Genomic DNA, 23,927 nt, shown 5'->3' with positions numbered 1-23,927 from the left:
TGTTTGGTGAAGTCAGGACTTTTATTAGAAAGCAGATTTTTCTGTATTGCATTTAAAGAAATCAGATACTCTTGGACTACACAATTGAAACTGGTGATGGTAGATACCATGACGGGAATGAAAGGTAGATTCTTATGCAACATCAAAAGTGGCAACTTGCATTTCTGTTGTATATATTATTGATGCTTGAGTCAGAAGGCGCATAAACATTTTAACATTTTGAAACATAGAGCAGTATCAACACTGAAATTGTCCCATCCCAAATTGCCTGGTTCAGCACATGCCAACCAGAGCATAACAAATATATAGTCCAATATGTCCAAACGGGACAGCTCTGTTCAGAAGCACCAAGGTGTCACTCAAATGTCCATCAGTCCTTGTTGCAAAGACACACACTTTAACCAAAGAGGCTGGAGTTAGCAACACCACGTCCCCTCCACTCTGGAAAGTAAGCTAGCACAGACCAAAGCAAGCCGGAGAAAGACAAAGCAGACAGCAAAGAGCACAGCAAGTCATGTCAGATCTCCCATAATGCACTTTGGGTCTCATTCCTATTCTGATTGTCAGCGCTCTGAACACATGGCTTTAAAAGTTTCCTCCTCCTAACCCCTCGTCCACTCTTGATTCATTTTCTCTAAGTAGTTCTAAAGTGCTGGCGTTATTTTTCAAAGACACACATACACATACAAACTTTTAGTGCATTTTTCTCTGAGTCTGCTGCAGATTCGTCTGCACACTCAACTTGGGTAGTTAGTCAATGTAATTCCACTCTTTATCACTACTTTATCAAACATTCAAAATAAAAGGCCAGGGTGTGCGCTAAAAAAAAACACAACCCCTCTCATTGCAAGACTCCATCGTCTTTGTTTGCTAACAGTGACAACAGTTATTCAGCATAAAATACATGGTGCATAAAGATCAGAGGTTTCATCGGGTTCCAGTGAGTGTCTGAGTGGCATGCAGTTTATGATACAAGTGTCTCTTTGCATATAGATGTGTTGTTTTAAGATAAATCACTCCATCCACCAAACACCACCGCGCCCATCAGTTTGACAGTTATGGGGGATGAACAGAGCAGGTTGTTTTTTTACAAAGTGAGTTACAATTTATTTGTGAAAATAGTTTCCTTTTGACCAACAGTCCTCACCTTCCATCTCTTACGTTGACATTTTCAGTGACCATTTACATGACACTAAAACAAAAAGACTATTTGCTGTGAAGGAGACACTGCTTTCAATTCAGAGATACAGGAAAAATACATTTAATTTCATACATTACTTTCTCGCAACCACCCCACTTAGGGCTCATTGTTCCAAAGGGTTAGCCATTACATTCTCAGAGAATTTCTGGTTTTAGTGCAACATTGTTTATGTTCAAATTCACCCTGCACAAGAAAAAAAAAGGTCCTAAGCAGAAGAGAAGTTATTACTTTAAGGATGGGTTGGGTTTTTTTTGGTTGGCATTTTTTGCAGTAAGGCAGACAAACAGTGGACACACTGTACTCAAATTAGAATCCATCAATAAGATGAATAGATGGAATTTTATTTCTGAGGAAAACTTTTTAAAATATGAAGAATCCATTTAATTTAATGGCTGTTGAATGCCTCTAAATGTTATCAATTAAAGCCCTGGTGGGAAGTTTTTGACTGGCGTTGAAACAGTTTCAAATTGACAGTGATATTGAGATCATTAATGACAAGACTATTTCTATATTTGAATTTCTAATGCCTGTAACCACTAGCATTCAAATAAAAATACAAACAGTTTTTCAGATGAGATTTTTTACAGCACCCTGAAGAGATAGCCTTTTTTCTACTATTTCAACAGGGAGTATTCACAGTGAGAGATGCATTTAACTGTTTTGAGGAAGCTGTTTTAGATGTACCCTTTTTTAAAGAAAACACAACCAACATATACAGGGCGACGTCAGGACAGGTGCAAGAGGTACCGTTTTGTCCACAGGGGGCGCCAAAATCAAAGTTCCCCACAGGGGCTTTAAGTAGACTATATTGGTTGGAGCCACTTTCTTCTTAAAGAATGATGACAATACATAAAAATGAAGGAATAAAATCAGCTTAAGTTTAGGAGACTTACTTTTTAGAATTCTAGCTTTGTCTTAAGGTTAAAAAAAAATCTGTCATTTCTGCATTTTTACCTTTATAGATACATTAATGTTCACGTCACAACATCCACACCCACACAGTCACAGTCTAAGGCACTGCTCCACACCCTTTTATCACCAGAGTGGAATGGGTGAATATCTCAATGTTTCCAACCAAGGTTATGTTTTTATTTTTTTTACTGCTTTCATTTATTTTGAGTCATTGTTATATCGAGTAAAAGTGATGACCATGCAAAATTTTGCCTGTTGGAAATGAATCTTAGTTTAACCCGAAGAGCAGATTCAGTGTGTAGTAAATATAAAGAGAGAGAGTTAAGTGTTGCACTTTTTGCACAGTTTAACAGCAAACTTCACAGGTTTGAGTAGTTAGGGTGACAGAATGATAGTTAAGTGCCTTGTTTTTGTTAAAACTACATTCCAAAATTATTTACGTACGCATTTCGGGAAGACTTTAACTTTAGTCACCAAAAACAAAAAACAAGAAAAATCTCCAGAAACGTACTGTTTTCAACGTACTGTTTTCAAAAGAGCAACTTTAGGAATCCAAGCAAAATAAATTAAAAAGGAGATAAAGACGGTATTTTCCAGATCTTTAAGTATATATACAAACATATATACAGACTCTCGCTCAGTTTTCTGTATACCAGGGAAATGCTCCCTGTTGTTTTCCAGATTGGAAGACTTGTTCACATCAGTAAAAAAGAAAAAAATCACAGTCAATCCATTTCATATTATGGCCTTTTTTTTTTTTTAGAATATACAATTCAGGAAAAAGGGTTGTATAAAAAGTTTTATATGCAATCAAGACTTGGATCCCTATTCAACGCAGTGCTACAGTTTACATTCATTCATCACCTCAGCCACTCCATCACAGCCCTGTTTTACTCTTCCACGTCTCTTCGAAGAAAGAAAAAGATACCATAGACGTCTTTTTTGTTACCTAGTGCCATTTCTAACCCTGTGTTTCTTGTGCAGGGACATCTTAAAGCTTCTCTGATAGAGAACACATGACCCAGACTTTCAAGTTGCACAGCTCTGAAGCATAAACAAAAGGTCAAATTTAGTTGGGCATGAACAGTTTTTTTTTTTATGCTCGGTTGTTAGCTTATGCTTTCAATAGATTCACTTGATTTTTTCAAACACTTCTGAAGTGTTTCTAGGGTTCATTCAGATTAAATGTGCTTAGACACTGATCAGAAAAAAAACAACATACAACAGTGTATCTCCTAAAATCAATGCAAAGAGCGACAATAGAAGGCAGAGAGCATTAAACAGATATCAACATAGAAAATAAACAGGTTTAAGGTCCCTGTAAGACTCACTCTAACTCCCGTCCCCTTCCAAAAGTTAACATTTACCGTCTGAAAGACCAGGTTTCTCCTTTGCAAACTCACATTCTCCATACCGAATAAATAATCAGTGATGTGGAGGACATTTTTCAGTCTTTAGTACAGTCACATTTTGTCTTAGTTTCACACTCTTGAGCATTTTGTTTTAGAGTGCAAATGCAAAAAGCCAGCAGAAATTGCTCTTATACGTCATATTCAATAACTTAACCCTAACTCACCCACCCCAGGGAAAAAAAAACGACAAACAGAAGAGGATAAAAACAGGATGGAAGCATCACCGCACCACCACTTTTAGCAGAAATAGTGCCTCTCTTTCACTTCCTTACTACACCGTATATTCAGTCTATTTAACTTGCGGTGACTTGGCAGCTCTGTTTTGAAAAATAAAATAAATTCCACTGTCAAAAACAGTCAATCCTGGGTCACATCCAGGTCACTCCTGTTGTCACATCCCAGTGAGAAATGGCAGAAAAAGTCTTTTTTTTGCGTATTAAATGGCATAACTGGAAGCAGCAGTAGCTGTTTACTTATTTGGATGCAGGTCTGTGGCTTCGTTTGTTTTCTTTAATTCTCTGTTTGCAGTCATGCATGCAAGCTTGGGTTTAATGCACTATGTTGCTCATGTCTTCCTTTGTATCTCCAAGACAGGGTGATGAGTGATTGTAAAGGTTTTTTTTCAAAGTTAAATAGTTCTATTCATACTTTCAGACTGTGTGTGATCAACGCATGTGTTCAGGTATTGAAAGGCTTGTATCCTAAGGAGAGAGATGTACGCACATGTTTGTGTGTAAGTGTACGCATATGGGTAGTTAAAGGACAGCAGTTTGAAGCAGACACAGGCATCACAGTGACAGTTTAATCCGATTTGTCGCGAGTATAAAATGCATGAAAAAACAACTTCATGTGATAGATAATTTGTTAGATTGTGGAGAAGTATTTAGGATTCGGGGAAAACATCTTTCCCTAATCTTTGCCACAAAAACGCTCTATTAACAGGAAAGAAATGTTTCCTCCTTAAGGGTGTTAATGAAGTGCTTGACCTTTAATAATAATGCGATCTTTGTTAGATAGTCCTACATATTTAACATACAACAATAGGATAAAAAGAGGTGGAAAACTGCAAAATCCGCTACCCCCTAAGTGTTTCTCTGATCTGCTTCTCCGAACGTCATGGCGGTTATTTTCAGATGCAGCTTCCCAAGAAAAAGGAATCACTTTACAAACCATAACACCACACACCATAGACTGCCAGTGAAGCAGCTGCTGCTTTTGTATTGCACTGAAATGATGAATCATGCAGCCATTTGTTCAACTATCATGCCTTTGTGATATGGCTGTGGGTGCAGAAATACTGAGTAAACACAGAATATACGGAGAAAAGGGTGGAGCGGAGAGGGTTGTTTTCTCATAGTGTGAATATCATGCCTGTGTCTGCTTTTTCTGCCAGTGTTGTACTTTCTCTGTCAGCGTGTGTGTGTACACAAGCACACGTGTCCGCATGCACGTGTGACAGAAATTCCTGTATAGGAAGATCTAGGAGCGCAGATTTTTTTGTGCTGTTGAGGAAGCACGGAGGAGAAGACAGAGTGGTGGGCGAGATGTTAAGAGTAAGAGAGCAAGCAAAAAGAAAAGCGGTGTTAAACAGATTTCACAATGTGAGAGGCATTCACTGTCCATTCACCCTCATTCCTTGTCCAAAACTTTCCACCTCCTGCTCAGGCGGCCTGTCGCTACAACCCTCCACCTCTGCTCCTGGGATCAAAGATGGCGCCCCAAGTGACCCTTCGACCCCCTCCAACCCTGCTTCATCTTCGTCTTCCTCCTGCTCCTCGTGAGGCACCCCTTCGCCTTCCCCTTCTGCTTCTCCTCCAGCTCCTCCGGACCCGGGGCTGCCCTCCGTCAGCGCTTGATGAGTCCTGAGAGGGTCCTTGCGATCTGGATACAACCTTTGCTCTAAGGCCTTGAAGTCGTGCTCAAAAGGGAGGGGCAGCCCTTGTTGAGGGGCACCCAGCGCCAGGCCCAGACCCACAGCAGCAGCAGCACCCATGCCCATTCCTGCGCGGTACACCTCCATGCCGTCGGGCAGCATAGACTTGATCTTGGGCAGCCATCGCTTGCGCACACGCCTCGCATTTGTGCACATGTCGGCGGCGATCACATTCATTTCACTCTCCTTGAAGTTAGGGTTGAAATTTTGACAGTAGACTGCAAAAAAAGATAAAAGCACAATGTGGACAAAGTGTTCTTTTTTAAAGTTGAATCACATTTATAAGAATATCTGGATGTCAAACCTACGTTTGACAGCGTTGAGGACCCTGCTGTCCAGGGGTTTCCTACTGGGGTCACTGGTAGATGAACGGATCCCTGTCCCACAGCTATTGGCTAAAGTGTTTCTGCAGGGACACACAGAGAACACCAGGGGGCGCATTTAGGAGCAGGCACATAACAGTGGATAAACATGAGAACACATATACACATACCCACACACACTTACACACAACTAACCGCATTGCACAACATGGCCACAGATGGAGTGTGAAAGTTGGTTTGTGACAACAGCGGTAGTGTTGGAGTCACACAGAACACAAATCTTACAGTCGGTCCTTAAATACAAACTGTTCTGCTTTTTGTGTGTGTGTGCATGTCTTTCTACTCACCTATCAAAGAATGTTGCTAGCAGGCGGCGGAGCAAGACCTTGTGTTTGATTCCAGCACATAGATGACAGTTCATCAGCTGGCCTCGAGTCATGAACACCTGTGTACCTGAAAAATTAGGAAAAAGACAAAGATTAGCTGAGAAACACGCTCACTTTATGTCCCCTTTCTCTAAAGACTCTAAGAATCTCACCTCTTCTTCCTCTTTGATCCTATAACAAGTCTTTTATTAATTTTTTTGCTTTGTTGCATTTGAAATCTATCTGTTTTTTCAAGAAGCAAAAGAAAGCTGCAGCTGTCAAAAGTAAAACTGGGAATCTGGGAGAGGAATTGAAGTTGAAGGCAGTGAAATCAGCGAACAATTGAATTACTTTGTTTCAATTTCTTTAAAAGTATCCACTTGACCTTCTTGTTTCATATTCCACTTTGTTCAATTTCATTTGTAATGCAATCACACAATAATCTGATTGAATTTGACGTTTTTTTGATTGATTTCTGACTGCATCTGCATTTGGCTTCATGTTCAGGCTACTCTCTCTGAAGTTTAATTGTAAGTATTCAGACCACATTTTCTTTGTTTGAAGAGATCCAGTACTAAACTGATTAAGCCTCCTGCCATGCTCCGTAATAGAAATTATAACGGGTACATGTCGGGCCTCACCAGGTCTCTGTCTAAGTTGTTGATCTAACTGCCAAGAGCAGTATCTGGCAGTCACACCAAAGACATTCATTTATTTTCTGTCTCGTCATACCAAAAAAATGGTTTTCCTCATGCTCTCAGAAGCCTGTAAGGGCCATTTGGCAAACTCCCGGCAGGCTGTCATATGCTTTTTACTTCAGAGTGACTTCTCTCTGGTCGCTCCACCATAAAGGCCTGATTGATGATCACTGCAGAGATGGTTGTCCTTCTGTCACAGTCTTAAATCTCTGCAGTGAGACTCTGCCGCTTTGAACTGTCCCTCATGGATCGACACAGTGACGCGGGTCAGGAGCAATCCTTATTGGTCAATCAGAATCAGGCTAATGTGGGTCATATGCAATTTAAAGGTGTTTCATTAGGGTACGGAACTGAAGGTTAGTGGCATCTATACTGGTGATAGTTAAAGAGAAATCTCTCTTTCCAAATTATACATAAAAATCTGGAAACTGCATGTGGGAGCAGTCTTTGGAATGAGAAGCGCTCTGGTTTCCATTTGTAGTCATTTTTGGGTCAAAGAGGCATTGAACAATGAAGTGTGAGCAGGCTTTGGAAAAACAATCCATATGCAGAGCAAAAGCTGGCTAAATGCAATCCACCATAACGACACCCCTGCTTCCATAAACTTTAACCTGACAATGATTTATATATCTCTCTAAACAGATATCTGCATGCAGTGCAGCTAACAATCTGTTCAAGATAAAAACATTCAAACTGAGCTAGAAATGTGCTGGACATTGTGTTGTGAAAGCCAATCAGTGCTTAGATTTCCTGATTTCCTGGAATGCCCCAGAAAGGGTCCATCTGACCTTCATTCAACAAGTATTTTAAAAGTTTTTCTTCCCCTCATAAGAAAAGACTTGACAAAGCTCTGCATTGTGGTGTTGTTTGGCAAACTGAAGATACATTAATTGCGAGAAAATTACAAGAAATCTGTTTCTTTTTCAGGCTCACACAGCTGAAGTAAGACAGAGTTAAGTCTCTGTGTAACTTGCTATTTACAGTGAAACTGAGACTCACCAGAAAAAGATGATCAGAACAGACCCTACTCTGGGGAATGTAATGAACACCCCCAAAAATAACTGGAGGGGTATATTTTGCAACTGCTTTGGATCTTAACACACAGTTTCTTTATGAATTGAAAATTGTACATTGGCTCAGAAAGGGAGATCTTGGCTAAAAGTATTTTATCACTAACTAATTATCTTCTTTTTTTCCTCTGGTGTTGTTATTTTGCAAACTTATGACTCATTAATTGCCCACCTATGACAAGAAAATCTGTTTCCTTTTCAGGTTATTTAAGCTGAAGTAAGTAGAACGAGGGGAGCTTCTCTGCAACTTGCTGTTTACATTAAAACTGAGACTCACCAGAAACAGGTTATCAGACCCTACTCTTTAGAATTTAAGGAACCAAAAAATAAGAATGTTTATTTTTTTGCAGACACAACTAGAGAGCCAAATTTTGCTTTGCTTTGGATCTAAACACACAGTTACTTACTGAATTCAAAATTGCACCGTAATGAATGCAGGGCACAGAATGGGGATCTGGCTTAAAGTAATTTATCACTAACTGCTTCTCCTTTTGCATTTGGTGTTGTTATTCTGCAAACGTATAACTAATTAATTGCACATCAATCACAATAAAATAGGATTCTTATCAGGTTCTTTCAACTGAAGTGATTGGAGCTTCTCTGTAACTTGCTATTTACAGTAAAACTGAGACTCACCAGAAATAGATTATCAGGCCCTACTCTTTAGAATTTAAGGAATCAAAAAATAACAATGTTTATTTTTTGCAGACACAACTAGAGAGGCACATTTTGCTTGGCTTCGGATCTGAACACACAGTTACTGCTTGTATTGCCAATTGCAGCATTCAGAATTCAGGCCACAGAAAGGGAGAGCTAAAAGTCATTTATCGCTAACTGCTTCTCTTTTTGCACTTGGTATTGATATTTTGCAAACTTATGACTCATTAAATCCACATCAATCGTAAAAAGATTGATTTATTTTTCATGTTCTTTAAGCTGAAGTAAGTAGGATGAACGAAGCTTCTCTGCAACTTGCTATTTACAGTAAAACCGAGACTCACCAGAAACAGTTGAAAAAGGCCCTCCACTGGGGAATTTATGGAACAAAGAAATTACAATGTCTATTTTTGCAGACACAACTAGAAAGGCAAATTTTGCTTTACTTTTGATTGGAACACACAGTAATATCTTCAGTTTCTAGTTTTACTGTAAGCAGTGCAGAGCGCAGAAAAGGGTACTTGGCCAGAAATCGTTTATTCCCTATCTCCTGGCTACAACAGAGTGCAAAAGCTGACAATGTTTTAGGGGTGATGTTTGTTAGAACTGCTTATCTTTAACAAATGTACATGTGATAATATTGCTTTTTAATATTCTATTAACTTTTAACATCTACTTTTACTCAACTCACTTAAGTGTATATCATACAGCGTTATGTTGATGATGTGATTACTTTTACTTCTATTCTCTCTCTCTTTCTCATAGTGAGCATCAGGACGACCAAATTTCCTTTTTGGAATAAGTATAATATTCCTAATCCTGAATCTGAACTACAGCTCTAGAATGAGTCATTATTAACCAGATAACAAGGCCTTTACTTCAACTAGCAACCTCCACTAGTTAAAGAAAGATGAAATACATTAGTATGCATAAAAAAATATTGCCAAGTGTCTCTGGGTTGTAAGTAATCAATGCAACTTTGCCAAGTTTCTCATTTTTAATTTGTCGCCCTCTCTAGAAAAAAGTATTTAATCTGAAGTTTTTCTATTCAACATGTTTGGGATCTCTAAGCTAAAGAAAATTCAGTCATTCAAATTGAATTTTGTCCAATTTCACGTTTTAAATGATGTTTACATGACTACTTCCTAAACTAATTTCACAAAAGTTCCTCTCTGCATGTGAGAGAGTAAGTGAGTGTGAACGGATGCATGTGTAACTCTGTGCGTGCCGTGCCTACCAGCTACTAGCTCCAGCTTCTCCCCAGGGTCTCCCTCAGAGTACAGTTTAGGGTGGCAGCGGTAGCCGATCTGGCTGATGAGGCTTGCAGGCAGAGCCACCAGGTCCCTGCGGATCAGCACACAGTTGCGGTTCTCCAAGGCCAAGGGCATTGCTGCTATGTCAGGCTTGTCCTGGACTGATGAAAGCAGGGGAGAAAAAAGAGGTTTCAGAGAGAGGGATTTGTGTTACACAGCAAAAAAACTAAAATGGAAAACTTTGGACGAATCCATGCGTTTATGAAAGTTAAAACTACAAAAAAAAAAAGAGATACACTATCATCCATACCCTGTGACCCCTCATATGTTTATGCATAATGTAATTAGTAAAGCAGGCATTATGTAATGCCATACAAGTTTGTTGTGTTTCATAAATGTTTCAGAGCATTGCAGATGTATCCCAGATAAGTCACGAAGCTGCATCAGCAACTTGAGTTTTGGAAGGGGACGGATCCAATGCTGGGTGGGTGTAAGGTTCCCACTCACAAAACTCTTTCCCCCCAACCTCTGAGATGGGTTGTGAGTGTACGCACACACACACACACACACACACACACACACACACACACACACACACACACACACACACACACACACACACACACACACACACACACACACACACACGCGCACACACGCACACGCATGTACACAACCCCTGCGCACACATTAACTTTGACAAGCACGAACACATACAGGACAGGGGGAATTTATCCATTAATTGCCACATGCATGCACACAGTGTACAGAGCAGGGTTGGATTTGTATTGTGCATTCACACTTGAATCCACATGCACACCGGAACACACAGGAAAGTCGTGCAGGAGTCTCAAATATCCCACAATGTCACCCTGAGGTGCTCTGACTGATTGGAGATAGAGTGGATTTCATAAATATCTGAAACTCTAGAATTTGACAAACCTGTTGGATGCCTTTCAGCTGCAGGATGCTATAGAAGATGAAAAGTGTGTGTTGTGTGTATGTGTATGTGTGTGTGTGTGTGTGTGTGTGTGTGTGTGTGTGTGTGTGTGGTTATGGTTTTGCAACCTTCATGTGTAGTGAATGTACCGTAGCATCTTTGTGTGTAGGAAACCCTGCACCAGCATGAAAGTGTTGTACAAACTCTAACAAAAAACAGTACAGACCAGCTGTTGTGCCCGTGATAAGGAGTGAGTAGTTGATCACGCTGCACTCTGAACACAACTCTTTAAAACTATCTGTATGCTGAGAGAGAACCCCCCCCCCCGAAACACACATGCGCACACACAAACACACTGGAGGCAAAAAAACATCCAGCTTTTTTTAAATGCGCGGGATACATGATTTATGAAAGATTAAATAATGTAACTCGGATGAAACCAATGTGCATCCGTTCTCCTTTGTACAATACGTAACAAATCAAGACAAGGAGCAGCTATGATTCCCCGAAAAAACTGCATTTATGGTTTCTGCAAGTCATGCAGAGTTTTACTTTTAGATCGGTCTGGTATCAAATGAATTTCCTCCCTTTGTGCCAAGGGCATTCGAGAAAGTAATTCACTTAGTCAGTTCTTCCATGACTACAAAGATAAAACTAAAGCTGGGCTGCCATTGACATTGAGCACTTGCTCATTTGATCAGTTTCCCTTTGAACTTCCTGGATTTATTTATGTAATTGTAAGGTAAAACTGTCTATAACGGAGGGAATGCTGTATTTTTAGCACTTTTTGGGATACAAAAATACTCAGAGTGAAGATTCTGTGATGAGTGCTCTCCATAAAATGTGCTGATGGTGTTCGAACTCCACCTCACTACTGCAACACTTCACACAGATTGAATAAAAGCATCAGTATAACATGATACTCACTGCCGTAGGGGTTAGCTGAGCGTCCATAGAGATGACTGTAGGCTTCCTCGGTGATCCCATCGTAGGTCTCTTCTTCGAACTCCTCATCCTCATTCTGGTAGGAGGTAGGACTGTCAGTGGTCGGCAGGCTGGATGCTCCAGGACTGGACCTTTCTGCTCCTCCTCCGGCCCCACCACCGCCGGCCCCTTGGAGGTGGTAAGGAGGAACGCCCGGGATTGAGGTCCCACCTGCAGCCGTGTAGAAGAGCGAGCTCACCCTCGACAGGCGGCTCCCCAATTCTGATGAAATCTTGCTTTGCGTGGAGGGCACTGTCAGAGGCATGGGGTCGCCACCTTCCAGTTTGATCTTCCGTGGTGGCATTAGGGACTGAGACCACCCTGGATTCCCCAATAGGGCCGCCACTGCTAGTCCGTTCCCATTGTTACAGGGACTCTGCGGCTCAGATCCTGTCTCCTCTAAGTTCCCGGCTGTTTGCGAGTCACAGTGCGGGGAGTTCGCCTTGAACATTAGGTCCATGCCTCTTTCAACTATATGCTGAATCTGGAGGTAGCCAGCTGTGTACATCACCACCAGCTGTTCACTAGCTGCCATTGTTAGCTTCCCTGTGTAGCAGAAAGTGAGGATCTGCTCAAAGCAAACAGGTGTGACTGAGGAAGGCAGCTCAAACTCGGATTTGGTGGAGCTGCTGAAGAGGTCACGGAAGTAAAGACTGCTGGCAGCCAAAACAGCCCGGTGGGCTTTGAACGCCTGGCCTGGTTAGTAGAAATAACAGAGGAGAGAGAAAACGTTGAGAATTTTCCTAAGAAGTTCTACTGTTGCTACAATAACACATCCTGATTTCACTATAACCAACCTTTGACGAGGATAGAGACATCGCAGTAGTGTCCCAGGAGGCGCTGCTCATTAAGGGAGCCCAGAACGGTGGCTCCAAAGTTTGGGATCTCCACGTGGAGCAGCTGGGACATGTTGGCTGCAGAGGAAGCTGAAGATGTGGTTTCAGATATTTACTGCAGACTCCGCCGCTGAGAGAGGCATCTGTTTAAAAAAAATAAAAAATAAGAAGGTATAGAGAACGTGTTTGAGAAAAGAGAAATGTAGCGAGAAAGACAGAGCGAATGAAAAAAGGCGTGAAAGATGAAGAGACATGCCATGGGGAGGTAGAGAGGTGAGAAGGTAAAAATTGAGAGGATCTCGAAAGGAACGCGAAGAGGATTGGGAAAATAGAGTTGAGATGAAGTGAGAAAATGAATTGCAGTTGAGGGAGAAGTGAGAGGTGTGTGAAAGAGAGATGGATTTGCGGAGATAGTGGGTGAGAGAGAGGAGAGGAGAGGAGAGAGGCAGGAGAGAGAAAGGAGGAGTCAAGTCAGTCCACTAAAAAGAAACAAGAACACAATGGCGTTCCTACTGTACATGTGAATATTGTGAAACACCTCGGGGCTATGTTGTTTTACATGTTTTAAATTCCAACAGAGCTGGACTCATTCCATGCATCGCGCTTTAATGCATCAACAACCATCCTGCAGCATGACCTGAAAGTCGGCCTTGGCAACAACTTTTCCTCAGCGCAGAAATTGAACCACTTTTTCAGATGTCAGAGTTTACAGATACTCCTTGAATTTCGCTGACTCTGAACCTTTCTTTCTTTTTTTTTTATTTATTGTTGTCTGCATTTGGGTCCTTTTGAAACTCCGGCAAGAAACAAAAACATGTCAAAGACTCAATTTCCTATCCTCAAGTAACATTCTCCAGGCATGTTTGCACCTTCTTTTCTTTCCCTGAACCTTGTATCATTCTTTTTTTTTCTTCTCCCCACCAACCCACACACACTAAAACACACACACACAAACACACACTAAAACACACACACACACACACACACACACACACGTATAACGCACTAGTTTCATTATTAAGCAATGCTGCAGAACAGTTTCCAGGAATACAAACTGAAAAAAATGTCACCGCCTCTCTTACACACACACACACACACTCTCTCTTTCTCTCTCCCACTACATACAGACAGACATGCACTCTGGGTTACTTACATAAAAGTACACACACACACTCATACACACAGATATACAGTACAGGCTGCATGGGGAATTCAATGTGTACTCTCACCTGGAGAAACCAGGACTTTCTTTTCCCAACTCACACACACGCACAAGCAGGAAAAAAAACTAACATCCCAGACAGTTCTGACCTGTGTGAGCCAGTCCTCTGGGTAAAACACACCATGGAGCCTGTGTATACACACACACACCAGCAGCAGCAGCAGCAGCAGCAGAAGCAGCAGCAGTCAGGACCAGGACAGAGGAGATGAAAGGAGAGGACTCTGATACACTCCGTCTGGGCGACTCTCTCTTTCACTTAAAGTGTCTCGAAGATGAATCTCCTTCTTCTTCTTCTTCTTCTGCCTGACTTTTTTCTTCTTCTCTCCTCTATCTCTAAATCCTCCAAAGCCCCATTCTCCCAGCTCTCTGTCTGCTCAAGCTCTGCCTCCCTGTCATTATCTCTCTGCTTCCCCCCCCCCCCCCCCCCCCCCCCCCTTCTCTCTCTCTCTCTCCCTCTCTATTCTCCAAGGGTTGAATTCAACAAGTGCCGCTGTGGGGGGAGAGATAGAGAGAGAGGGAGAGAGAGAGAATGGGGTGAGAGAGAAAGAAAGAAAAGCAGAGCAGAGCGAATCAATGATGAAAGGAGTGGGAGGCTCGGCGTGTGCATGTGTCTGCGCGCGTGTGTCTGATCAATGCAGTATCTATACGTCGCAGGGAGTGGGAGGGAGAGAAAAACACAGGCTACAGTTACAGACGGAGACAGAGACTGGGCAGAGCTAGAGAGAGAGAGAGAGAGTAGAGGAGGAAGGGAGGGAGGGAGGGGAGACAGAGAGAAAGTCATCTGAGGACAGTACGAGAAGAGAAAGACAATTAGGTTGAAGCAACTTCTGCCACTTTGCCCCCGGACACAGATGCCTATATGGTCCAACAGAGAGCGGAGGAGAGTGACTAAGACCAAAAGAGAAATGAGAAAATGCTAACAGAGGCCACAGTTGAGCGTTAATTAATTAGACATAGAATAGTGAAACTTCTGAATTCCCAGTTTGACGCAAGTTTGGATAGAATGCGTCACGTCTCTGCAAAGCACAATACACCATGCGGTAATCCTCTAATCCTTCAAATTAGAGTTAAAAAGTCCATACGAAAAGTGATTTCTGAAGGTATTTCTCATTTCATTCCAATCTGATGAAGACAATAGTTGAAAAAAAACAACAACAACAACGAGGTTTTTACTTTTCAAGCAAGTGTTGTGTTTTCTCTGAATCATGCAAAGACCTCTCTCTGCCAAACACCTACACACACAAGCAGAGAGAAGTTCTGTCTTCACGCAAAGACTATGTTGCATTTCTACATGAATTGATAAATTAAAATGATTAATTTACGCCTCCACTGTGGTGGCGCAGCTTATTCAGGTGACATTTCAACATTTTTTTTTTTTTTAATGGTGTTACTTTTTTTTTTCTTCTTTCAAGCAGCACGTGGACGGCCTCCCTAAATGTAGCTTGATGTGGATAAGAGAGGACAGAAGGCAGATGTCACAAAATACGACAGGGGGAAGGAAGATAAAAGACAACAGCTAACAGAGTGGATAACTTCCAGAAAGATGTGTGTGGGAGGGGAGGGAATGCAGAATGGTTGTGACATGAGTAAGTGCATTTTTGTACAGTATGTGTGCAAAATGTGTTATTCTTGCATGTCAGAGCAAACGCTCACGCACACACAAGCTCTGACCTCTGACAGGGAAAGAATCTGTGAAAAATTTCAGAATCAGCCTGTTAAAAAAGAAAAAAAAAAAGCTGGTGCAGATTATTCTGCACCAGAAAGTATCCAGACACAATGTGCTTCATTTTTCGCCAAAGAGGAAAAAAAAACCCAAGTGGAGAAAGTTGTGCTAAACTGAGCAAACTTTTACTCTTCAGTCACAGCGGAAATATGAAAGGGAGGATATCACAAAGCGCTGAATACTGTGAGTCAGACTCTGGTTTAGAGAGCTTTTTTGCTCCGGCAGGGCGATATCTGCACGGCACATATAGGCACACATGAGTGAGTGCACACAAAAAAGCACAGTGAGACGCAGGAGACACAAAACCCGCACACACACTAATGCAAACAGACATAAACCCACTCCCCTGGCAGGTAATCTCGCCGTGCACACTCAGCAATACACATTCTGTTTGTTTGTCTGTCTGTGCCTGTGTGAACGGGACAGACCTCTTGTCGGTCACTCTGTCCACATGTCCATGTGTGAGTCTGTCATTGTGACTACAGTGTCCTCACATCGCCTCCTGCTCCTCTCCTTCTCTCCTTTTTTTTCCTTCTCCTCCTCTCTCCTTCCCGCCCCGCATACCACATACCCACTGTCTCTCTGCCAATTAATGCACACAGGGCTGCATTGCAGTGAGGTTGGCGCGTGCCACGGCAGCAAGCACAGTACAGAGTCTACAGACATGCATGTACGTGCCAGCCGGGCAGAGCAGAGAGGGGAGGAGGAGGAGGAGGAGGAGGAGGAGGAGGAGGAGGAGAAGAGGAAGAGGGAGGGAGGGGAGAGAGAGAGCAAAGGAGAGTGAAGGGGGAATATGTTGAGTCAGGCAGACAGGACGGCGGTGTGCCACTCTGCACATATACGGAGAAGAGAAGAAGAAGAGCCGCATGGTCGTGTTAATGTATGCACCGATGAACATGACACGAATATGCATGTGCATTATGAGGTGAAATGCACATGCACACACGTTGACACACAAAAAAAATGCGTGCACGCAAACCCCTGGCAAGGAAAATTGCAGCCTCCTCGTGCCTGCATTAAATATAGACTTTGCACATCCCTGATAAAAGAATATAAGACATGAACTCAGTCAACTTGTTTGCCTAACGAGTGATGTGTGTGAGTGTGTGCATCTGTCTTGTGTCCTCATTTTCTCTGCGTGTGTTTGCATTTCCATGTCAAAGTTTCCCGCATACCAAGGCGTGTTTTTTATAATCATTGTTGTATACCAGGCTGTGACTTTTAGCACTGTATATCAGGCATGCAAGCGCGTTCCTGTGTGTGTGTGTGTGTGTGTGTGTGTGTGCTGGGATACGAGACTCGAATGCTGTCCTGATTGTTGTCTGCTTTGTTGGGAGTGTGTTACATCCATTTTAATCAAGGACTCATACCTACGCACAAGTGTTATTAACTGTAGCAGCAGGTCCAGGCATATTTGAATAATATGAAGAAATGAGACGATTTCGCCAGATGGCACACGCACACACACACACAGATTTAATGACTAGTTATACTGTAGCTACCTCGCCGATGACAATAGGGTAACGTTCAAACATAAAACCACACAAGTCATACACAGTTATGATTCATGTGTTTGCCTTTTAGTAGTTTATCAAACAGTTCAGGCAAGTTCAAATCCTGAAGTGAAGTTGGTGAAACTTTTACTGAGGCTGCAGACAAATAAGGGCAATATATCAGAGAGCTTATATAAGCTGTATATACATTAAGAAATTAAAGAAAGGTCAAATTGTTTTAGATTTGAGTTGAAGTGCAGGAAAATCAAAGGAAAAGAAAACTAGAAAGAAAATTTCGGAGAGAGATAAAAAAGAACAGCTCCTTTCCCTCCTGCACATGTTCCCTCTATACCATCTCGATATGAACAGTCGCCTCGTTATAAATATTCAGATCCTGCAGTTGTTCTCATGTCTAAAGTGTACCAGACAACAGATTCTATCCACGTTGAGACGGCAACGCTCCCTGGCAACAGTTCTACCAATCGGGACTGAGCGGAGCGGGTGTCTGCCTGAGTCTGTCTGAGGATCATTATGGGATGTCGAGAGAGAGAGCGAGAGAGAGTAAGAGAGTGAGGCTGCTTATCATTGCTTTTAATGCAACATCATTCTCTGTGTATAGACCCCGCTGGGTGAAGTTGTCTGGATCAAAATCATCTTTTCTTTTCTTTTCTTTTCCTTTTTTTTTATAAATCTTCCTATGATTCACACAGTTACATAACAAACAGACAACTATGAAATGATTTGTTGTGGGCTGAATATTGTCTGGTATCTTTCCACTTGTATTCACTCAATATGCAACAATAATGTAACTCTGGGTCTGACTTGGGGAGGGGGGGGCGAGTTTCAGGTTAAATTAATGGCACAATGCTGTCTGCAGCAATACAAAAGTGACAATGTGGTTATGAAGTGATGGAGGAATGTGACCTGAAACCTGCATCACGAAAACCTGTCACAGTTATCAAATGAATGTTAAATCAATGCCTTCTTTAAAAATGTTAGAAAAGAATTGTTTTATATATATATATATATAATATATGCTGGCTTTATTTTTCGTCATTTTTCCTGACTAATACAATATCAAAATGTTGTATTTTCTGGACTTTTGAGCTGGATCAGCTTTTGTGGAACTTGATCTTTCATATAATCGTTATAATCACAATGGGAAAATTATTGATGCTGCAAACAATGATTAAAACCCTCTAAAACTTATAGTTGATATAGTTTTTTTGTTCCGTATATGTATGTGTGTATGAGTAGCATGACACTTTACCACAACCTCATGATTGGATGTAAAGGATGGGTGTAGTGTGTGTGTGTGTGTGTGTGTGTGTGTGTGTGTGTGTGTGTGTGTCTGTGTGTGTGTGTGTGTGTGTGTGCATCCGTATGCTGCTTCATGTGCTAGACAAAGACGAGTATTGTGTTTGATGTATTGAAGAACATACAAGACACAGCTCGTTCCTCCATTAGATAAAACAAACAGTCAGGGCGAGCAGGAGGAGGTGAGTCTTGTGACTTGTTTGTGATTTGTTCATGACCCAAAAACGTATGTGTAACACTTTGTCAAGCAGTCTCTCCTACAGACAAATGGAAATTCTTAAGAACTAGAGGTTAAGGTTATATATACAGTATGGTATTTATATTATACTATACAATATTATTATATTCTTGAACAAGACAGCAGATGGCTGTTTATAAATAGGTCTAGTTCTGCCTGAGGTATCTGCCTGTTATGAAGTTTTCTTTGTAACTGTTGGTTAGTGCTAACTCACTCTTTTTTAGGTTACAGCTCTGAAAATAACAAGAATGCAGTCTATACATGCTCTATTATGACTGAGGGATGATATAGTGAATGGGTGGTTATGCAAATTAGTATCTCAACAGGGTGAGCAGATCTCTGCTTGAAAACACTCCAATTATTGATTCAAAGATAATTGTATTGATTATAAATGATTTATTTCTCTAGCTACAAAAATAGTCAAATAATCAGAAAACACTACGGCAAATCAGAAAACACAATGGCAAATCAGAACACAATGGCGAATCAGAACCCCCCCACAATCAGCGCCATGACTCGTTGCTGATTGGACTGGTCTATCCGGTAGATGCAATATCCACTATTGCTGTAGTGTTTTCTGAATTGCCGTAGTGTTTTCTAAATTGCCTTTGTGTTTTTTGAATTGCAGTAGTGTCTTCTAAATTGCCGTGGTGTTTTCTGATTTGCCGTAGTGTTGTCTAAATTGCCGTTGTGTTTTCTGAGGTGCCGTTGTGATTTGAACTTCAGGGCCACTGTAGATTCCAGATATGGAAGCGCTCCCATGGCAATACATTCTGATCAGTCTCTGTACCGAACAAATTGACATTAAACTAAACATTTCGATTCACGGTCAAGTTTAACAAGGGTTGCTATTGTCATTGCTGCTAAAGGTTTAAGTTACTTTATGGTAGGGATGGGCATTTCAAGCCAAATATTATTCAATAATCATTGGCATCTATTCGCCGATTATTCGAATAATCCACCCACACACACACACACACATATACACACACCTGTCCCATTAATATCCCGTTTGTGTGGCAGTCACGTTAACCAGCAGTAGGACGAGGTGCTGCTAGTAGCGGGCGCAGACAGCGTCTATCTCGATCTTTACGTCAGTGTTTCTGTGACGTGGCGTGGCGTGTGTGTTTACATTTCACAGCCATGCTCAGTCTCTGGAAACAAGTGTGTAGTAGTGTGAGATTCGGAAAGGAGAAAATCACCGCGACTGTCACGAATGTTTTTTTCTTCTTCAGCTATTTAATGCAGTTAGCATTCTTCTTCTTCTGTTTGCTAATGCAGTTAGCAAACATCTTTAAGACGCTCTATAGCCACCATCTGGCGGGAACACTGTATTACAACCAGGCACCGGTAAAAACTATTAAAGATCTTACTTTTAATATTTGAATATTCAAAGTAACTCTTTGATTTTTACAAAGTGAACAAATATTCGAATATTTAAATTTATAGTGATTTTACTTGGAGAGGCATTCACCAGCCTGCGGTTGTCTGATATGCAGGACAGGATGTTGCTTCAATTTTCCCTTTCAGATATATTAGGCCCAGAAATGAACATTTTTGCCACAGTGTCAAGAGGCAGTTGAAATGCGCCGTGTGGGATTAGGTTGCCCCTGGTGTTGCTTTTTTGCTACTAAGAAATGATTACTGTTGTCATGGGGTTTTGACCAATCAGAGTCAAGTATTCAATACAGCCAGGAAGGTAAGGGAGAATGTATTGTGAGCTGGTGCTCACTCGTAAGGACAAACCCAGAGTTTGACACTTTTTTTCAGTTGTTAGTGTAGAGCAAAAACAGGTTCACATAACAGTGAATATTCAATGGAAGTTCCCCAAGCTTGTAGACTCAAATGAGAATGTTCAGTATTTCACACTTGCAGTGCTAACCTTGAAATGAGTTAGCACAATTGGTCATGTGTGTCTTTCTTTGAAGTTACATTCTTTTGATTTATGGGTTTTTGGTCATTTTCTTGAAACAAGGTGTGCGGTTTCGCCTTCACTCTCTATGACATAATATGACAGTAAATACCACACTTGTGAATTTTTCAAAACTTTCACACGTCTTAAAAAAGGCGGTGGCTAACAAGTGGCTAACTGAGATCACACAAGTTTTCTTTGACAACACCGGGGAAACACACAAGTTGAAAGTTTATGGTGTTAACAGTGGAATCATGGATTTGTGTTGTTGTAGTTTCTTTATAGCTTTTCATGTTGGTGAGGAAACAAGGGTAGTGCTTACTTCCAGGTAAGCTAACAATGTTTGTTTCACTCGCAGCACTTTGAATCTACCGGAAAAAAAAGCAACAGCCAGTCTACGGTGGACGAAACTGAAGCTGTGAGCTTTTTTTTTTAAATTCAGTTCAAACTTCACTGTTTTTTTTTAGACTGACAATAACTGTGAAGCCTATTCCCATGTGGCTGAATATTATACAAACAATTAATTTTGCATTTTGAGATTGGTAGAGATTCATAATTTTGATGACATGATTAATCTGATCAACTGTCTTGCCATTAAGCTGCTCCGATGGTGGTCGTCTTCTATTTACCCCAAAACCAAACACTAAAAGGCTCATTTGTCATTCGTGCTCTTTTTATTGGGCACAAAACTCACACGTGTTTCACAGCGGTGGAGGACTTTATCAAACAGTTGTGACAGTAAACCCCCTGCATGAGTCGGCTACCAGTTTAGCTCCTCTTTGTGGTGATGTGCGTGAGAGAAAAGCAGACAGCGGTGGGAAAGGCAGGAAGAGCATGTATGTGTGTGTGTGTGTGTTTGTGTGTGTGTGATCCTCCTCAGGCAAAGGCATCGCTAATGATCTCCAAGTGGCTGTGGGAGGTAAACAAACAAACAGTAGCAGCGGCTACTACATCACACCAAACTGCAGTGACTAGGACATCGGGATGGCTGCAAACACGCAAACATATCATCCCACGTACCCTCGGGCACAGATGATGACTTTTGGGCAAACAGTTGAGAGTGAAAGAGATAGAGATGGAGCAGGACGACAAATTGAAAGGCACACGAGGGGAGATTAAATGGCGAGAGGCGAAAAGGAGGAGTGGAGGAGAGGAGATAGACGAACAAAAGGAGAGAGGACAGAGAGAGGGAGTGTGTGTGAAAGATGCAAATAGAAAAGAACAAGAGAGAAGTTGACAAAGGCAGTCGTGTGGAGAAGAGAGCTAGAGGAGAATAGGAAAATTAAGCACTGTGATAGACAAAGGTAAAGCTGAAAAAGAGTTCCTGACATGGAAAAAAAAGGTGAGAGCCAAAAAAGTGCAGGGGAAGAAAATGACGGAAAACATGAAATCCAAATATTTAAAGGTTAAACAGAGCTGATTTTCTGCATCAATCTTCAACTCAATCACCATGGGGAATAATTGGGTATACTCTGTCATTTGAATTCAAACTGTTACATTTGGAGTCTGCGTTATAGAGCGAGGCAACAGACGAAGCCAAGTGATAACAACAAACTGACACTTTGTTCTAATCAAAAGAGATTCCACCTCCACATTGCTGACTCCAAAATGTCAGCACCACCAAAGAGGCTTCCCAAACAGCCATTTTTCTGGAGAGGAAAACCCTGATATATGACACAGAAAAAGGGAAGGGTCTGCTGTAAACACAAGACCATTTTTTTAAGGAGAAAGAAAGTAGGGTTTGGGTAATACTGTCTCCATTTGCAGAACCACAGGGGCCTGCAGGTCGTTCCAGTTTATTGCAACACATAAATGTGACGTGTGAGCGGTAACTCAGGACAAGGACTCACGCAAGACTAAGATATTTTGAACATACACTGACACAAGACTGAAAATTCCCTTGACTTTCAGCTTAAAAGGGAGGCTACATAAGAAGCAGAGGAAGACAAGGAGGAAAGAGAGAATGCAGCATTACAACAAATGTTCGCAAAGGCAGCAGTTTAAGTGAGGGAATGTATGTCAAGCAGCAGTGTTCACAAGGATACATTATACTGCACCATGACTGCCATGTGATATCTCCTTTTTTTCCACAGAGTTTCTTACAAATAAATCCTCTACGTTGGCATCAGCTTGCAGCTGCCATGTGACTGGTGGGTGTCCAAAATATAACACAGAGCTGTATATTTTCCATGAGCCTGAGGGCCCTGATTTCATGCTGGGGTGCGCTGATCTGCTGTTAAGAAGTATCCGTTTTGATGGGCTTGGTAGAATTTTCACACCAGCGCCTGTTTAGTGATTTCAAGGATTGACAGAAGTTCAAAAAATGGTCAAATCAAAGCTGGCAATTCAGGTTTGCATGGCATCTTTCTTTGTACAGCTAAGAGCTACAGGGAATTATTTTACAGGGAAAAAGATGAGTGGGGAAGCTTTTTTCCACTTACCACCGTAAGAGTAGGATTTATTTTATGGCTTTTTAAGAGTCAATAACTTTTAGCTTGGTAGCCCAAAAACATGCAAGAGTATGTCACATTTGTAAATCTAACAACAAAGAGAATTATACAACTTTTTATGGTACAAAAGCATAGACTGTATAAATAATGGACGTAGTATCCATGACGTCACCCATCTGTTTGTGAAGCACTGTTTTGAGGCCAAAACGTCAGGGGGAGCCATATTGAATATGTTGAAGTCAACCTAACTGCTGTCAAGGTAGTGTGAGGTTAAGAGGCAGGGTTTGAGCCTCCTAGCCAACCGCTAGTGTTCCTGCCTGTCAATCAAGTCAACTGTGCCTCTCATGGAAGACTCGTAATCTCAATATCTTCGAAATTGCCGCATTAGAAAAAAAATTCAACCCTCGCACAGTGTGTGCCGATCGAGAAATGAGCTATCCAGACTACACTCGTCTTTTGTACCAGGCTGTAAACATGTTTATTTCTGCTGTAAAGATCGTCTTTTTTAAATTTGAATTTGGGTGTATGTGGTTTCCGGAACTTCCGAAGCCAGCCTCAAGTGAATCCTTGATGAACTGCAGTTTTTAGCACTTTCGCATTGGACTCATATTTTTAGACCAGAGGTTGCCGCTTGGTATAAACGCACATTTGTAAATCCAACAACAAAAATAATTTTATGATATTTTTAATGGTACAAAAGTAGGTTTAAAGATGTGCCAACACCATTTTCCCCTCGCTAAAACAGATTCTGATTTCTAGACTTGAGGATGAGCTTAGACAGACAAGCTATCTGATGCTAGTGCATAATCAAGACACATTTTCTATCTTCACAAGAGTGAACTCAACTTCAAACAACTGCATCACAGTAGAGGTGTTGTTCTCTCATCTGGTGACAAAAAGACATTTGTTTACACTCAAGAGAATCTTTGTTGACAGCCCCAAAGTGTTTCCTCACCTCCAAACTAGGATTGTACCATGGTGAGGAGTG

The 23,927-nt window shown here is 41.4% G+C and overlaps 1 protein-coding gene across 2 annotated transcripts in view; it reads right to left on the bottom strand.

The window, feature by feature from the left end:
* The window catches only part of LOC117831105 (nucleus accumbens-associated protein 2), a 37,931-nt gene continuing 14,004 nt past the window's right edge, over positions 1 to 23,927 (bottom strand). The window contains exons 1-7 of one of the 2 annotated variants that reach the window (XM_034709613.1): positions 13,896 to 14,514; positions 12,546 to 12,727; positions 11,692 to 12,444; positions 9,809 to 9,985; positions 6,129 to 6,234; positions 5,767 to 5,864; positions 1 to 5,676 (exon numbers count right to left, since the gene is read on the bottom strand). In XM_034709613.1, coding sequence (XP_034565504.1) covers positions 5,138 to 5,676; positions 5,767 to 5,864; positions 6,129 to 6,234; positions 9,809 to 9,985; positions 11,692 to 12,444; positions 12,546 to 12,657 — 1,785 coding nt within the window. In that variant the 5' untranslated portion in view covers positions 12,658 to 12,727; positions 13,896 to 14,514 and the 3' untranslated portion in view covers positions 1 to 5,137. Of the gene's footprint in view, positions 5,677 to 5,766; positions 5,865 to 6,128; positions 6,235 to 9,808; positions 9,986 to 11,691; positions 12,445 to 12,545; positions 12,728 to 13,895; positions 14,515 to 23,927 lie in introns of those variants that run through there. The other variant, XM_034709612.1, reaches the window with a different exon arrangement.

This window comes from Notolabrus celidotus, chromosome 19, assembly GCF_009762535.1.
Source record: "Notolabrus celidotus isolate fNotCel1 chromosome 19, fNotCel1.pri, whole genome shotgun sequence".
In the NCBI taxonomy this organism is placed as follows: Eukaryota; Metazoa; Chordata; class Actinopteri; order Labriformes; family Labridae; genus Notolabrus; species Notolabrus celidotus.
The sequence above is the reverse complement of the archived record's forward strand: the minus strand, read 5'-3'. Positions and strand labels throughout refer to the sequence as shown.